The sequence below is a fragment of the Crocuta crocuta genome, unplaced genomic scaffold (assembly GCF_008692635.1).
Source record: "Crocuta crocuta isolate KB4526 unplaced genomic scaffold, BGI_CrCroc_1.0 scaffold116, whole genome shotgun sequence".
In the NCBI taxonomy this organism is placed as follows: domain Eukaryota; kingdom Metazoa; phylum Chordata; class Mammalia; order Carnivora; family Hyaenidae; genus Crocuta; species Crocuta crocuta.
In genome coordinates this window covers 1,627,398-1,646,478 of record NW_027531562.1, presented here as the reverse complement: position 1 = coordinate 1,646,478, position 19,081 = coordinate 1,627,398, and the positions used below count along the sequence as shown (strand labels likewise).

The 19,081-nt window shown below is 34.6% G+C and overlaps 1 protein-coding gene across 1 annotated transcript in view; it reads left to right on the top strand.

Annotated features, from left to right (window-relative positions):
* The window catches only part of AKAP6 (A-kinase anchoring protein 6), a 494,727-nt gene that overhangs the window by 423,233 nt on the left and 52,413 nt on the right, over nucleotides 1-19,081 (top strand). Inside the window, exon 12 of the mRNA XM_077772716.1 lies at nucleotides 7,932-8,147. Coding sequence (XP_077628842.1) covers nucleotides 7,932-8,147 — 216 coding nt within the window. The remainder of the gene's footprint in view (nucleotides 1-7,931; nucleotides 8,148-19,081) is intronic.

Below are 19,081 nucleotides of genomic sequence, written 5' to 3'. Positions count from 1 at the left end.
GTTAACATGGCATCAGGAAATGGAATTTTTACAATGGATAGCTCTTTGTGATAAGGTGTTTTTGGAAAATGTACAGAAACAGGTTTTACAGAAGTCTTCTTGCAGAACTGCCCCAATTATAGTGAGGTTGAGTAACTAAGAAAATAACAAGGTGTTCACATTTTAATAACACTAAGATAAAGTCATAGGTTTGTAGATACTCTTATCCATCCTCATCACAGCGGCCAGGGTAAGGGAAGGTGTTTGTGGAAATTAGGCCTTAGGGAAGGGGCTGCTATACACCACCAGTTAGCAAAGGTGTATGTACTAACTTATCTTCTGTCCTTCTCTCTAAGTTAGGCTCTTTGTCTCCAGGCAAGACTTGATTTTCCAGTTATATGCTTTACGGCACCGGAGAGCCAACCGTACCTTTAAAGAGTTTAGTTTATTTCCAATACATAGAATAGCCTCTTCGAGTGAATTTACCTTTGTGTCTACTTTTATGATTTCTTGAATAGCTAGGGCATGAGAGACATTTTTGGTTAGTTGATTTACATGATGAGCTGTATGAACATCCTGGACTAACGCAATGGTAGAAACAGAATTGTACATGTAAAGGTCAATCTTTTATGAGTAAGGGTCATTAGCCTGTTCATAGCTCAAGGGAAAGTATGGAGGGAAACAGGACCTTCTGGAGACACGATGTCTGTTCCCATAATCAAAAGAAGTTCCCACGATAAGTTCCTTCACAAGGTGCAATCATCATACCAGGGCCGGAATAAGGGGACAAGTCCCTCCCGATATTGATCAACAAGGTACCTTAGGGGTCAGTGCTCAAGCAGAAATAATTGAGTGGGGGTGGATATCGGTCATCATCTGATTGGCAAGAGACCATGCAAACTTGCTTCAACCTCACCAGGAGTTTTCTCGACTAGTGGGCTCAGAATGGCTCCCAACAGTAAGCATTCAATCTTTAATCATTAATACCCTATACTTAATCATAATATAGGCCTTTCTATGGCATAAATTGGTCATGTTATAAACATTATCTTGTCTAAATTATTGCAGCATCAGAAAACTAAGTTATGTTGTTTCTATATCAAATGTTTTATTATGTGATGTTACCCCCTCAGAGAAGCTTTATTGACTATCCGATTTAAAGTAACTCCACCACTTTCCACCATATTACCCTATTTTATTTTATAGTTGTTACCACTATCTGATATTTTCTTGTAGCTTTATTTATGTTTCATTTCCAAGCCTCTTCCCACCATCCCTCAACACACCCAAATTCAAATGTAAGTTCCACAAAAGCAGAAGTCTTATTGATCACTGCTATATTCTCACCCCTGAGAACAGTGCCTGGTGCATAAGAGGCACTCAATAAGTACATTTGGATTGTTGGATGAATTGATAGATAGATGGATGGATGGATGGATAATTGAATTATGATTATCATCATTTTCCACTTGAACTTCCATCCTGTTTTAAAGTGTTACCAAAATTATAGTTTCTTGACCTTTCTTATGTGGCTCTCCCAACAGTAATGCCTGACCTCCCTTCCCTCCACCTTTCTGATCTTCTGCAATTTTAACATAGTACTAGTTCCATGAAACTTAATCTACATACTTCTGCTAGTAATCATCTTTTAATCCCCCAAGTCAATGTCCATAGTTTGGCATGTATATATATTGCCCCTAACATTGGGTCACAATCTTACTATTGACTATGCACCTCCCTTACTTTATTTAAAACTTACAGCAACTTGATGGGTTAGGTCTTATCAAAAACCTTTGCCTTGCATCAATTATTTTTAAATTTTTACTTTGACAAGACAGAGTCTTTTCCTTACAGCCAAATAACAAGCACCTAAAAACAGGTACCACATCTTATTTTATTCCTCTTACTTACTAATTTCAATCCTATAATGAAAAGTATGGTGTTTAGCACATAGATGATACCCAATAAATGTTTATCGCTGTAAGAAATACCATTAATATTATCTTTGCCATCTTTGGCCCAAAATAATCCAGAATCAACCAATTAAAAGCATCTTTTGAAGGCTTACAGAGGTACCAGTATTGCCTCTCATTTTCCCCATCTACTATATGTTCTTGTTAGACCATGGCTACAGCATTGACATTACCTGCATCTGATGCTTTGTACCTTCCAAACAATCATCAAGATATTGTTTTATTATATACAGTTTCTGAGTGAGGCATCTTTAGCACAATGCCATATGTATTAGAGTCATTAATTACTAAATAACTTATATGATAAAATTGATTAAAAGGAGTAAAATCTGCAAATACAGTATTCAAACAACCTAAAGTATTATCATGCTCAATAATTACATTGAAAATTCCAAAGATCATCAAGCAAGTACTAATAAGATAAAGATATCTATGGTCAAAAAGACTTACTCATCGATTTAGTCATTTTCTTGCAGTAATTCAGTAACAGTTAAAAAAGATAACTGATCACCAATGGGTGTGATCTCTACTCTTTGACCTAACAATGTGACTCCAGAAATGAACTTGTAACTTCTATTTTATACTTCTAAAAAAAAAAATCTGCTCAATTGGATTAATTCTCTTATCTATAAAACTAAGTTCCTCTGTTTCCTTAGGCCAGTTTAGGTTTCCTTAGGCAAACTTTAACATGCACTGTTATCACATGTAGCATTTGTTAAACCATAGCTCATTGGAGCCTGTCTCAGAGTTGCAGATTCAGAACGTGTGGAGTGGCACTAGAGAACTGGCATTTCCAAGTTTCCAGGTGATGCTAATACTGCTTGGCCTGGGGAAGTCTTTTAGAATCTTTGCTCTACAAATCTAATCACACTTAGCAGACTAAGAGAAGACATCTGCCCATCTCATGAAATTAAAATGGTAAAATACAGAAAGTGCAAAAAGGAAATAAAACATGAAAAAGTATAGGAGACCCTTGCAACAAAGAGATGGAGCCATTTACTTGTGACTATTTAAGCCAGAGGAACTTACATGTCTTTTTCACTTTTTTGCTCTCTCTCTTATTTCCTCACTCCAACTAGAGTGAAGGCAGCTATGTAGCATATATGCAGATTGATACTTCTTAATTGTGATTGCTACAGAGATGGCCTACTCAATAGGCATTGCTAAAAAATTGATCAATCTAGAAAATAAACTTATGTTTGACCTTATAAATGGAACTGCTTCATAAATAGTTTTTATTTGACAGATCACCTAAAGTCCTATCACTTTGTTCATATTGACCTACTTAAAGATGTTACATTAACCTGCTAAATAAAATTATGTAAGAGATATAGAGACAAATTGCTTTGGAGTTTCTTTTTTTTAAATGTTTTATTTATTTCTGAGAAAGAGAGAGACAGCATGAGCAGGAGAGGGTCAGAGAGAGAGGGAGACACAGAATCTGAAGCAGGCTCCAGGCTCTGAGCTAGCTGTTGGCACAGAGCCCGACGCGGGGCTCGAACCCACAAACCGTGAGATCATGACCTGAGCCGAAGTCAGATGCTCAACCGACTGAGCCACCCAGGCGCCCCTGGAATTGCTTAAATAAATTTTTTTCCTGCTTATTTTTAGCATTTTTAAATTTTTATTTTCCTCCTCATCTCTCTTTTCTCTAGTTCTTACATTTTACTTATTGTGTGGTTTGGTTTTGGTCTAATTATAGTTCTTTTCTTGCAAGCTTATTTATATCCTTCTGTGACAGTAGATGACACTATAATGTCAAGAATATGGATATACAAGTAAATATAAACATATTATACAATATGTGTGTGTATATTTGTATGTTTTATATATAATGAAAAATAAAGTATCAGTATTGGAAGTCTTTAATGGCGTTAAACTGAAGCCAGTGTCAAAAAGGATGTTACATCACACTTGGCTTAATAATAGAGTGGCTTAAACAGTCAAAAAGGTTGACAGAATGTCAGGAGAGGAAAAAGAAATACCCTCATTAAAAAAAATGAATAGGGATGCCTGGGTGGCTCAGTCGGTTAAGTGCCCTACTTCAGCTCAAGTCATGATCTCACACAGTTCATGAGTTCGAGCCCTGTGTCTGGCACTGTGCGGACACCTCAGAGCCTGGAGCCTGCTTCAGACTCTGTCTCCCTCTCTCTCTACCCCTCCCCTGCTCATACTCTGTCTCCTCTCTCTCAAAAATGAATAAAAATGTTAATTTTTTAAATAAATAAAAGAAACCCCTCCAGATATACCAAAAACATTCCTTTGTATCACCACTGATTAATTGGAAACCAGATCGACAGTTTATACGTGTAATATAAAAACCTTCAGCCTGTTGGCAACCCTATTGGAACACGTCCTAAAAGATGTGTTTAAAGGGTTAGATATCTGATTGTTTTAAAGGAAAACAGTGATTAAGAAATTTTGATTTTTACTTTTCTACACTTCTCATAGCAAGCCTGCCTTTTTAATAACATGAGGAAATTGAGTAGAAATGCAAAATAAAGAAAATAAAAGAGATTATTATAAATTTAAAAGTAGCACATCAAACTATATTCCACCACTTGGATTCTGAAATGATACAAGACAATGTTCTCCATACTAAGAGGTAGTCTTCTAAGAAGAAATTGCCTAACAATTACTAAATAATAGGACAACTAATACAGACATACTGATAATTAGTGGGATTTTTTTCTTTCTTTTTAAATTTTCTTTACTCTTTATACTTTTCTGTGAAGGCAATATGACTATGCTTGAAAACCAGTATGATCTCACCAGATATCAAGGAAAATGCTTCAAAATTGGCAATAATGAAAAGCATTCCAAAGTTTTCTGTTCCTTACTTCCTGTCCAGTTGCTTTACTGTCTCTTCTTCCTAACACACTAGGTGCTCCCGCCACCCCAGGCTACTTGCTTCCCGACCCTACTCTTTTTATAACCACAACTATTCAGCTTGGACCATCTGATTCCCATTGTTTCCATGGAGGTTTCACCAACTCCTCCAAAAGCAACTTGCACAAACTTCTGTTAACAGATCTCTCTCTACATGCTTATTTGTGAGTAGTCCACCTTCAGTTGACTCTCAGCTCCTTGAGAGAAAGAACAGTAACTTGCTCCTTTTTGAAGCCTCCATGCCTAAAACAGTGTCTAGCAGATGGAAGGTACAATGTACATTTGAGGAGGTCTGAGAGACAGGGATTAGTTTATCTTATTTCAGTGCCTTACTTAGGTTATTTAGTTTGGATTTGTGTTTAAAAGTACTTTCCTCTGAAAATGTAAGCCAGGAATAGTTACAATACTTATTTGTTTCTGTGTAGTTATATTTAACATTTCTCTGTGCATAGTTTATCATAGAAGTATCATAAACTACTGATTCTAAGAAACATTGCCAGAAAATGCACTGGTTTTATTTAGTATGTGTTTGTGATTATAAATAAATATGTATATTTTAATGGTTGTCAAGGAAACTCATGTAGAAGAATGTTATTTTATCAGTTATATCTCCTACACATTAAAAAGTATCAAAAATATTTGGGCATTTAAAATTCTCAATTTTCACCTCCTGTTTAAAGTAGTGTTATTTCCCAATGTGCATATAGGACAAATTATTGATCTAGAATGTAGACTAAGCTCTTTAGGTACTTAAAGTAAAAAAAACACCAAAAACTGTAGATTTGTGAAGATCCAAAAATTAGGTAGTGAATGTCAACATTGAATCAAATCCTATATTGAACATCAAAAAGAGCTTTCACAGTTTTTAAACTACCTGGACTGACTCACATTAAGATGTGGTTAAGGATCATCTGGATGCTTAAATACTGGGTACATTTCAGATACTCATAAAAAGATTATGACCAATGACCTTTATGAAAATTTCCCCTAGTGATCTCGCATGCCCCGTTTCAGAACTTTGAAAATGGCTTTAAGGTGAATGAAGCCCATTTGGGCTACTTTGTAAATGTTATCAATGTGGCTGTGCTAGCTGCACACATACTTTTAGTGCCATCCATGGTTTTCATTTGGCTGAGAGACACAGGGACTTTTTGCTGGATTGATTAATGCAATTACTAGTCTAGTCATTTTCAAAAAGAGTTTTGCAAGATCCAGTTTTTTTTTAATGCCATTGAAATACCACTTTTGATTTTTCTAGCCCTTTATTGTTAAGAAATTTGTAACAAAACAAAAACAGAAATTGAAATCCCCAATATTCATATTCACAGAACTCATTTCAACCAATTTCAGTTGGCTATATTATTATCTTAAAGTGTTAATATTGGACCAAAATTTGTCAGGTATTAGTTGTGCTTCATAGTTTGAATTGCTCAACAGTTCTAGAGTAAGAGAGCAAATTGAAGGGTGTGTGTGTGTGTGTGTGTGTGTGTGAGAGAGAGAGAGAGAGAGAGAGAGAAAGAGAGAGAGAGAAAGAGAGGGAAAGAATGCATTTAGGAGGGGGGCAGTTAGCAGGGTTGGCGAAGATGGAAACAATGCTTTTTACTTTGGTAGGCCCTCAAATTTTATCTTTGAATGTCTAGGGGATTTTTCCTCATTCAGAGCCTTGAACAAATGAATAGCATCAGTAAAGAAATTTGTCAGACCTGGTGGTTATATTAGGAGTTATGTAGGAAAATAATAATGAATGCTAGGAAAATAAATAAGGGTAGGTTCAGGAAACATAACTAAAAATGCTGCACTGGTATAAATTGAATAATAAAATTCCTAGTCATATTTTGCCATAAATAGAGGTTTGGGAATTTGTCATTCACCTTATTTAAAATTCAGAAATATTAAAGGTACAGTGTTCTCTCATTACAGAAATAATAGAATTTCAGCTATTACTGAGTTAGGGTCATTTAAATGGCTGCAGCATGTATTATATCAATAAGTGGGACATCTGTATGAAATGTCCACCTGCTGATCTACTACCACTCTGTGCACATTTCAATGAACTGCACTTAATCATTTTAAGACTTATACTAATGAAGCCTTATCTAGATTAACATTTTAAGCACAAATACTTTCAGGCATTAAAACTCTCACACTAAATGAAATTGCATTGTCTTGTTTACCCTTGTTGATTAATAAGCAATCTGTTAACTGTTAGAACAGTCCAATTGTAGCAGTAGAAGGAGATTAGTAATTCAGTGATGTTTGTGGATATAATCATCATTTCTCCTGAAGGCTTTGAATTAGAATATCACTTACACACTATCCGTAGGCAAAGAAAAGATATAATATTTTTAGACATGTGTACCCACTGTTTTGCTTGAATCATTCAGCTTAGGGTCACTGCAGTAATACAAATGCTTCTAGGGGCAAAATGCTATTTTGATGCATGCATATCCTTCTTAAATTGTGAGAATGTCTATTAAAAGAAACAGCAACCAACAAATAGTGCAGTAATAATCCAGTATCCTAATTGCTGTTGTCAGAACATTATTGCTTTGTTAATCAAGCTTTGGAAAAGAAATGTTGCTTATCCTTTTTTCCCCAATAATAGATGTTATATATGAAACTTCTTTGCAATTTTATTTAACTTATTCCCAGCCAGTAGAAAACTAAACTTTCAAAAAATCTAGGAGTGAATTTGGAAAAATTCCATTTCCTTTTGGGGCACTTCTCTATCTTTTGTGTTTCCTGTCACCTAGAATCAAAGGGTGTCAATCTGTTTGGTATTCATATGACCTAAGTTACATTAAGTTATAAGTTGTTAATCACCTAGGTATCTAGGTGGGACTCAACATTTTAGATGGAGAAATTATTGAAGGAAAGGGAAGAGGAATGGGATGCAGCTAAATTATTTGGCATTAGTTGAGTATCAATAGACAATCTCCAATCTAAAGACAACTCCAGACCCCTTCTTGTCTTATTGTTTATAGCTGAGCATATCACTATAATTTGAAATTATGGTGGAAAAAGGTGTTTCAATTTGGGGGGAATTCTGCTTTATAAACATCCATGGATCAATCCCTTTCTGTGTTGCAGTCCCTCTGTGGTGAAATCAAACAGAGACGACGTGGAGTGGCCTCCATCCTGCGATTGTGCCAGCATCTTCTGGATGACCGGGATACTTGCAATCTGAATGCAGACCACCAGCCCATGCAACTGATCATTGTAAATCTTGAAAGAAGATGGGAAGCCATTGTCATGCAAGCTGTCCAGTGGCAAACACGACTACAAAAGAAGATGGGAAAGGAGTCTGTGAGTGATATATTTTTTAAGTATAATGGTCTCTTATTTTTCCCAAGAAAAAATATTATTTCAGAACTTGGAAAATGTATTCATTTTACAAGTGGTTTTGTGAACACAAGGGATAGATCTCTCCAATCACTAAATGAAATTCCATTTCTCATAACACAGAGATTTATTTGCCTGCCAATAAGAAGTGGTTCAGTGTATCTCATTGTCTTGAAAAAAATCACAGAAGAGTTTGCTTAATCTTACCAAACTAAGCCATTAATTCCTTCAATCATTCCTTCACCAGTGATATTATTTAATCATACAAAACCCCATGAAGATTTTGTTAGAAGGTAGCTTTCCACTCTCAAAACTTATGTAGCAATGTATATGTTCTACAGATAAGGCAGTGATGTACTACTTACCTTTTCATTAAATGATGAATTAGCCCTGTTTGTACAACAAACTCCATTTCTTTTGCTTGGAGCTTCTTCTCATAGATACACATTGCTGAGAGCAGAAAGTTTCCTCTGTGAGTTTTGATGCAGTGTTCAAGGAAGTGGTAGGGTCCCTTTTAAGAATTTTCCCAGTTGATTATAAGTTCAAGCCATTGATACATGAAAGAAATATATGTGACTAAGGTTGTTTAATATTAATATAGAATAAGCCTCTTGTCCAGAAAACCTTCATATTCTTTTTTTTTTTTAAATGTTTTTTATTTATTTCTAGGAGAGAGAGAGAGACAGCGTGAGCAGGGGAGGGTCAGAGAGAGAGGGAGACACAGACTGAAACAGGCTCCAAGCTCTGAGCTGGCAGTCAGCACAGAGCCCGACGCGGGGCCCGAACCCACGAACCGCGAGATCATGACCCAAGCGAAAGTCGGACACCCAACCGACTAAGCCACCCAGGCGCCCCGAAAACCTTCATATTCTTAATGAAAAAGATTTATTGATAAAGAAGTTTGCATTACCCAAATGACCTTTAAGTTACTGTCCATTAGTTGAAGGCCTAGTTTTCATGTTTTGACTTACATAAATGAAATACATATATACATACATGGAATGGAAAGTTTTTCTTATGGGTTTACATTATCAGTTCTATAGGTTTGGAAAATCCAAGATTCAAAATTAAAAAATCAAATGTAATAATGCCACTAAAAAAACTCTTCTCCTATAATTCTAGTTTTAACAAAGGCTTAATATTTGCCATCTGATGTGTTTGGCATTAGGGACTGGGAACAGAAGGGACAATGAATCAGTAAGCCTTCTCACTTTTTCTGCATCTGCAGCTATGTTGAGTCTAGGGGATGATTGTATCATCAGCAGTTCAATTTAATTGTTTTGAGCTGAAGTTGTTAAATTTCTTAAGACTTGCAAGTTATTACCAGTAATCAGAGTCTATATAATTGGATGTCTTTTCTGGAAATGATGTGTTTGTTCTGAAGCTATTTTGCTGGTGTGTTTTCTCTTCTCTTCTCTTTCTTTCTTTCTTTCTTTCTTTCTTTCTTTCTTTCTTTCTTTCTTTCTTTCTTTCTTTCTTTCTTTCTTTCTTTCCTTCCTTCCTTCCTTCCTTCCTTCCTTCCTTCCTTCCTTCCTTCAAGTGTTTGGAAGGGCACTAGAGGTTATTTTCTATTCTATAGTTTTGAAGCCTCTAAGCATGGTAGTGGCCATAATAAAACTAATACAAAAACCATCTGCACCTGGAGAATCTCTGACATTTTGGAAGCATTCAAGCTGCTTTGGAAGAGACAAAATGGCTTTCTTTGGGGATTTACTTGAAATCATATGATTAGGGATGTAGGACTAGATCTCTGTGGACTAGATGTAGACAGTTTTATCCTGCTTCTGTGGTGGAAGTAAGCTTTCATTTTAAAACCCCAGCTACTTCTTAGAAGCTCAAGCTAACACATAGAGGTAGATATAAATTGCAGATAGAGAAAAGTCTCCCCTTTTCTTTAGGTTGGCTACTGAATGTGTAGGCTTTTGGAATGATGGAGGTAGCAAATAAGGTCTGTGATAAACTAGGTTGAAAATCACTGTCAAGAAAAGGATAGAGGAGAATAGACTAATGGCAACAATATAGTCAGCAGAGGATATCTAATTAAGTTGGAGATATTGCTTGCTTCTGGTCTCTGTTGGTTAGATAAAGAGTCCATATTGTTTTGATGAGCAAGCAAGTACTGACCATTGTGGGATGCTGCCTATGCAGAGAATCAGAAGTCTCTAAGTGGTCTGTTTGTTTATTTATCATATGCCTCAACCTTATGCTATCCCCTTGGACTTTCATGTACAGGGATTTTCAGTGCTCTGTTTGCAAGGCCTGGGACATACTTGCACATGGTAGATGTTTGATAGATATTTGCTTAATTAATGAATACATGCTTTTATTCAATAAATTTTCTTTTATTCTGACATTTGGTTTAAAACTATATTCATTATCAGGGTTCATATTCCCACAAAATGGCTTTGAATATATTTACATTTCTGTAAGACTATTCACCTTCATGAGACCACCAAGAAGATGCCTTTTGACCTGTGTGATAGTGACAGTGTTTCCAATGATAATGACAATGTTTCCAAGTTCTAAAACATGATGTGAAGTACCTGGTGGTAAACTCTTTTCTTCAAAAATTATTTCTGAAAGAAACTCTGTATGAACTATTGGAGAAAAATGTGGACTAGATCAATGTGATACCACACATTAATAATTTAAAAAAAGGATAAGAACTTCATGATCCTCTCGATAGATACAGAAAAAGCATTTTACAAAATACAGCATACTTTCTTGATAAAAACTCTCAAGAAAGTTGAGATATAAGGATAATACCTCAAGATTATAAAGCCCATATATGAAAGACCCACTGCTAGTATTATCCTCAATGGGGAAAAACCAGGAGCTTCCCCTTCCGGTCAGGAACACAACAAGGATGTCCACTCTCACCACTGTTATTCAACATAGTATGTGATATCCTGGCTTCAGCAATCAGTTGACAAAAAGAAATAAAAGGCATCCAAATCATCAAGGAGGAAGTCAAACTTTCACTCTTTGCAGACAACATGATACTCTATGTGGAAAACCCGAAAGACTCCACCAAAAAACTGCTAGAACTGATCCATGAACTCAGCAAAGTCACAGGATATAAAACCAGTGTACAGGAATCGGTTGCATTTCTATACACCAATAATGAAGGAGCAGAAAGAGAAATCAAGGAATCATTTGCACCAAAAACCATAAAATAGCTAGAAAATACACCTAACCAAAAAGGTGAAAAATCTATACACTGAAAACTATAGAAAGCTTATGAAAGAAATTGAAGAAGACACAAAAATATGAAAAAACATTCTATGCTCATGGATTGGAAGAACAAACATTGTTAAAATGTTGTTACTAAACAAAACCATCTACATATTCAATGCAATCCCTATCAGAATAACACCAACATTCTTCACAGAGCTTGAACAAATAATCCTAAAATTTGTGTGAAACCAGAAAAATCCCCAAATAGCCAAAGCAATCCTGAAAAAGAAAACCAAAGCTGGAGATATCACAGTTCTAGACTTCGAGCTATATTACAAAGCTGTACTCATCAAGACAGTATAGTACTTGCAGAAGAACTAGACACACATAGATCATTGGAAGAGAATACAGAACACAGAACTGGATCCTCTAACGTGTGGCCAACTAATCTTTGAGAAAGCAGGAAAGAATATCCAATGGAGTAAAGACAGTCTCTTTAGCAAATGGTGTTGGCAAAACTGGACAGTGACATCCAGAAGAATGAACCTGGACCACTTTCTTACACCATACACAAAAATAAACTCAAAATGGATGAAAGACCCAAAAGTATGACAGGAAGCCATTAAAATCCTAAAGGAATAAACAGGCAACAACCTCTTTGACCACAGCCATAGCAACTTATTACTCTACATGTCTCTGGAGGCAAGGGAAACCAAAGCAAAAATGAACTATTTGCACCTCATCAAGATAAAAAGCCTCTGCACAGGAAAGGAAACAATCAGCAAAACTTAAAGGCAACTGATGTAATGGGAGAAAATACTTGCAAATGATGTATCAGATAAAGGGTTAGTATCCAAAATCTATAAAGAACTTATCAAATTCAACACCCAAAAAAACAAAGAATCCAGTGAAGAAATACAGTAGTGCTAATTTGAAGGGGCAAATACACCCCATTGTTTATAGCAGCACTATTAACAGTAGGCAAAGTATGGAAAGAACCCAAATGTCCATTGACTGATGAATGGATAGGGAAGATGTGGTCTATATAAACAATGGAATATTACTCAGCAATCAAAAAGAATGAAATCTTGTCATTTGCAACAATGTGGATGGAACTAGAATGTATTATGCTAAGCAAAATACATCAGTCAGAGCAAGACAAATATATGACTTCATTCATATGTGGAATTTAAGGTACAAAACTGATGAACATAAGGGAAGGGAAGCAAAAATAATATAAAAACAGAGAGAGAGACAAACCTTAAGAGACTCTTAAAGACAGAAAACAAACTGGTGTGGTGTTGGGTGGGGAGGATGAGCTAAATGGGAAATGGGCATTAAGGAGGATATTTGTTGGGATGAGCACTGGGTGTTATATATAAGTGATGAATCACTAAATTCTATTCCTGAAATCATTATTTGACTTTATGATAACTGACTTGGATTTAAATTTTTAAAAAATGTGAACTGGGTTCTGATACTGAGAATCTGAAGCTCTGATTCAGTCACTGTGTTATAGGATTTTCTTCATTAGTCACTTTGAAAATAGCTTATATAAGAGATGTCACTTAATCACACACGCAGTGTTTGTTGTTATTCAATTGACATCTGTTGGTGCGATGGTTTGATTAGTATTGGTCTTCTCTATGGGTCTAAAGAAAGCATCCACACAGCCAGTTTCTGTTCACCTTTGCATTCCTAAAGTTTCACATAGGGTTTAATAGGTACTTCATAATATTTGTTAAATAAGTGAACTTTCTCTAAGAGATGCCCTATAACAGTCACTGTTAGAGATTCAGTGGTAAATAAAATCCCTTCCCCCTCCTTACAAAGCATAGCTAGAAAAATAATACAAATGTACAAGTATCTATCATACTAGGTAATATTCATAGCTAATTACAGACAAAAATATGGGAAACCTTTCCATAATATTCAGAAGAATTTAGGTAAGTGTATATATGTGAAACAAACTTTTCTATTATCCCCAACTAGGTATATAATGAATACATTTATCTCTTTTTTAAAAGTCAAAGGAAAGCAAGAGATCTTGTATTAAATTCCAAAGCAACTTTCTCCCTTATCAGGTATCTTGACAAATCCCAGAAGTATCTTTTTCCTTATCAAGATTTTGAAATTTTTCAAAAAAAGTATATTTTTCATTATACTTGTTTTTCATACATTTAAACTCTTTACCCAGACTTACTTGTGTGTGTGTGTGTGTGTGTGTGTGTGTGTGACCTGTAATACTAATCTGTGTGCATACTTTTCAAGCTTTAATTATAATTTTCATTTGAATTGTATGTTTTTGTTTTTTTCTTCCCTAGGCTTCTTTCTTTGTGAGCCAAAGAAACTTGAACTTTGTTCTTTTTATTCCTTTCATTGATTCAGGCCCATATCTTGACTGACAGTACTACACATTTATATTACCTTTAGCCATCCCATCTTCCAGAAGAGCATTCTGAATTTATTATGTGTTTATTATAGAGAACCAGGATTTTAACAGTTTAAATATTACTTCCTACAATAAATGAAAATTAAAATGTATAAGAATATCCATAGTAACAATAGTAATCCATACCAATAATTTATAAGTGTACTCAGAACTGTGTTTCTTATCTTTTAATAAAGAGGCCATAACTCCTTGATGAAGGCTATAGGCCTTCTTTTTCTTAAAATACATAAGCAGACTTCCACTTTCAGTCAAGATAAAGTAAGGGACCAGATTTACCCTTGTACCTGAAACAACTAAAAAACTGGGCAAAATCACAATTTAATTTTTTTTTGAGAGAGAGAGAACAAAGAGAGCATCAGTCAGGAAGAGGCAGCGAGAGAGGGAGACACAGAATCTGAAGCAGGTCCAGGCTGTGAGCTCTTAGCACAGAGCCCAATGCAGGGCTTGAACCCACCAACCATGAGATAATGATCCGAGCCAAAGTCAGACATGTAGCTGACTGAGCCGCCCAGGGGCTCCCGAAATCATATTTTTTAACCTTGCATACTAGGCAATGAAGAGATGTGAAATGGATGAAGTGATACTATGGTTACCCAAATTTATCCCTAGAGTTTCTAGGCACAGAATATGGAGAGGAAATCTATGCAGAACCTAGCAGTCTTCCTGAGTTGAAGAGACAGGTCTGGGAGTCTGAGGAGATCAAGACAGCTAAATTTGCAATAGGACAGAGTACTAGAGAGGAGAGAGCTGTAGACATATGAAGAAGGGATCCTCTCATGTCTTAAGCAGAAAGTACCATCTGAAAAAACAGAGGGAACAATTCCTGGAGCTTCCCCATAGCTGGGAATAGTTCTCTTACCCATCAGTAATGGGAGAAATCCTCATATTCACAGGGCATGTGATAGAGTATTGAGAATGATTTTGCCTTAGTAATGGGGACAAGTTAGTTAAATTAGTTAAATGATAGTTAGTTAAATGCTGTTCTAGTCTTGCCCAAAAACCTTAAAAGCAAGAACTGAATCAAACTCTTTCAAATAATTTAGTTGCATCCTAATACAAAACTCAAGAATACCTATAGGCATAGAGGTACCCGGGATCCAACAAGGTAAAACTTATAGTATCTAATATCTAGCCAAAAGCTGTCAGTATACAAAAAAAAAAGAAGTAAAATCTATCTGAGAATGAGGAGAAAAACATAAGCAATAACAGCAGATCCAGTAATGACAGAGACTACAGAATTAATGGACAGGAACATTAAAAGTTATTTTACTTGCCTTCCATATGTTCAAGAAGTTACAGAAAACTGTTGTGCTTATTAAGTACAGACATTGAGTATATCTGTCTAAAATCAAAATTTTACAGATAAGAGCTATAGTAACCAAGATTAAAAATATACTGAATTGTGTTAACAGCCAGTTAAACATTGCAGAAGAAGCAATTCATAAACCTGAAAACATAACAATAGAAACTGTCTAAAGTTAAATAATAATGAGCTGTGAGATAACTTTAAGCAACCTAATACATATGTAATTAGAATCTCTAAAAGGAAGGACATAAGGACAAACAAGTTTTGAAGAAATATTGGACAAAATTTTCCAAATTTGATGAAAACTATAAACCTATAGATCCAGGGTGTCAATAAACTTTAGACACAATAAACATGAAAAAACTACACTGAGGTACATCTTAATCAAATTGTTTAAAACCAATGATGAGGAAATATTTCAAAGAATCCAGAGAAAACAGAGTTATTATTAACATTATAGCAGATTTATTAAGAGTTATAGTAGGCTTTCTTTTCAGAAATAATGCAAATCAGGAGACAGTGGAGCAACATCTTTAAAGTATTGGGAAAAAATAACCAAGAATTCTATACGCAGAGAAGATATTCAGAGAGAAAGATAAAAACAGTTTGCAGACATCAAAATAAGAAAAAAAAATTATCACCAGCAGAACTGCATTACAAGAAATGTTGAGAGAAATACTTCAGGCAAAAGAAAAATGGTATCAGTGGGAAACTTGAATTTGCACAAAGAAATGTTAAGCACTGGAAATGGCTGTGATGTAAGTTAATATGAAATTATTTTTGTATTTTTTAAATCTCTTTAATTGATAATAGGTTGTTTAAAGCAAGATAGTAACAATGTATTGTGGGATTTACAGCACATGTAGAAGTAAAACATATAACAATATCACAAAGGACAGGAAATGGAATTATACTGTTGAATGGTTCTTATACTACATGGGTAGTATAATATCATTTAAAGATAGCCTGTGAAAAGAAAAAAACATATACTATGACTCTTTAAAAATACAAGAAACTATAACTAATAGTCCAACAGGGGAAATGAAATGAAATCATTAAACATACACACACACACAATTCAGGAAAAAAGGAAAAATGGGAATAAAGAACAGGTGTAACAAAGAGAAAGAAGCATGGTGGAAGATTAAACCAATCACATCAGTAACTCTATTAAATGTAAATGGACTAAAAACTTCAATTAAAAGGCAGTAATTGTCAGATTGGATTAAAAAAACAAGCAGATGAAACTATATGTTGTCTAAAATAAACTCACCTTAATTATAAAGACAAAATAGGTTAAGTATGGAAAAATATACATTAACACAATTGTTAATATGTAACAAATTAGATTTCAAAGCAAAAATATTACAAGATATAAAGAAGCACTTTTTTAATGATTAATCAAGAGGACACACCATTAGTAAATGTTTATGTTCTAAAATCAGAACTTACATGAGTCAAAATATGATATAAATATGCAGGAATACACAGTTTTGGGCAGAGATTGCAGCACTTTTCCTTAATAACTGATAGTATAAGCAGACAGAAAATCAGTAAGAATATAAAAGCCATAAACACTCCATAAATGAACTTGATTTAACTGACATTTAGAACACCTCATCCCACAATTTAAAAAATATACATTGTTTTCAAGTGCACACAGAACTTTTTCATCTACCAAAAATGACTCTTTTCTGAACCATAGAATAAATCTCAAATGTAAGTGGATTCATATCATTCAAAGTATGCTCTCTGATTATAATGGAATTAGCTTAGAAATAAAATAGGCATATATTTATAAAATCCTCAAATATGGAAACTAAATAACAAATTTAAATACGACTCATGGAGCAAAGAAGAAATGAGAAGGAGAAATTATCAAATGTTTTGTACTGAATATAAATAGAAAAAATATTAAAATTTGTGCCACCAAAATTTATTATTAAAATAATGATCTTAGCTTTCATCACATGCAACTAGAAAAAGAAGGGCAAATTAAACACAAAGTAGTTAGAAGGAGAGGGGAAAAAAGAAAATAAATACCAGAGCAGAAATCACTGTAACTGAAAACAGAAAAACAACAGAGAAAATAAAAATCAATGAAATTTTAAAAAGCTGTTTTATTGAGAAGATAAAAGCTTTATCAATACTGATCAGAGAAAATGCAGGAAAAAATCAAAGTATCTGTCANCATCATCTGATTGGCAAGAGACCGTGCAAACTTGCTTTAACCTCACCAGGAGTTTTCTCGACTAGTGGGCTCAGAATGGCTCCCAACAATTATCAACATCAGGAAAAATAGAGAGACATCAATACATATTCTACTAATAGTAAAAGAGTATGAAAGGAATATTAATGAATAATTATGCCATTAAGTTCAACTATTTAGATAAAATAAAATAGAAACTTTCTCAACTTAATAAAGGGTGTATACAAATAATCTATTTTTTATTTATTAAAGTTTATTAATTTATTTATTTAGAGCAAGTGGGACAGAGACAGAGAAAGAATCCCAAGCATGCTCCACACGATCAGCATGGAACCCAACATGGGGCCTGAACCAATGAACCATGAGATTATGACCTGAACCGAAATCAATTTGGATGCTTAACAGACTGAGCTACCCAGGCACCCCTACAAATAATCTAAAGCTAATGTATTTAATGATAAAAGACTGAATACTTTTCTCCTAATATCAGGTACAAGTCAAGGAGGTCCATTTTCACCATTTCTATTTAACATTGCATTGGAAATTTTAGCCAGTACTAGAAAGCGGGGTAAAAAGGATTTAAAAACATGCCACCTGGAAGATAAGGAGCCAAATTATCTTTACTCACATGCTCCATGATCATATAGAAAATGCTATGGGCTCTTAGAAAAAAAAAACAAAAAACCCAAAGATCCTAGGGCTAATAAAGGACTTTAACAAGGTTATAGTATACAAGACCAATATACAAACATCAATTGTATTTTTATGTACTATCCATGAACAACTAGAATTTGAAATTAAAAAACAGTATCATTTATAATAACAGAAAAAGATGAAATACTTACGGATATATCTAACAAAATACATGAAGACCTATTCTCTGAAAATTATGAAATATTTGTGACAGAAATTAAATAACTAAATGAGTGATGAAGTATACTGTGTTCATGGATTAGAAGGCATAATATTATTAAGATATCAATTTCTCCTCAGATTTATCTGTAAGATCAATGTAATTCAAATGAAATTTCCATTAATGTATTTTGTAGAAATTTATAAGCTGATTCTAAAATTCACATGGAAATGAAAAGGTATTCGAATAATCAGAACAGTTTTGGAAAAGAAAAATAAAGTTGAAGGACTTACACCCCCTTATTTCAAAACTTACAATAAAGCTACAGTGTTCAGGAGAGTATGGTTCTAGTGTCAAGGCCAAGAAATAGATCAGTGGAACAGGATAGATATTTCAAAAATAGAGCTGTGCATCAACGGTCAATTGATTTTTGACAAAGATGCAAAGGCAATTCCAAGCGTAGTCCTTCACCAAATGATCCTGGAACAATTGAATATCTATATGCACAAATATGAAATTGACTCTATATTGTACAATCCTGAAAAATTGAAGTCAGGAAGCCTGGGTGGCTCATTCACTTGAACATCTGACTCTTGATTTCAGCTTAGGTCATGATCTCACAGGTTGTGAGTTTGAGCCCTGCACCAGGCTGTGCACTGACAGTGCAGAGCCTGTTTGGAATTCTCTCTCTCCTCTCTCTTTTCCCCTCCCCTGCTCACTCTCTCTCTTTCTTTCTGTCTCTCAAAATAAATAGTTTTTAAAAGTTTAAAAATAAATGAAGTCAGAATGGATTATAGATCTAAATATAAATGTAAAACAAAATAGAAAAAAAATCATAGGGTAAAATCATGGTGACCACTGGAGGAATTATGAAGGGTAATGAAGAAGATTTGGGGGATGA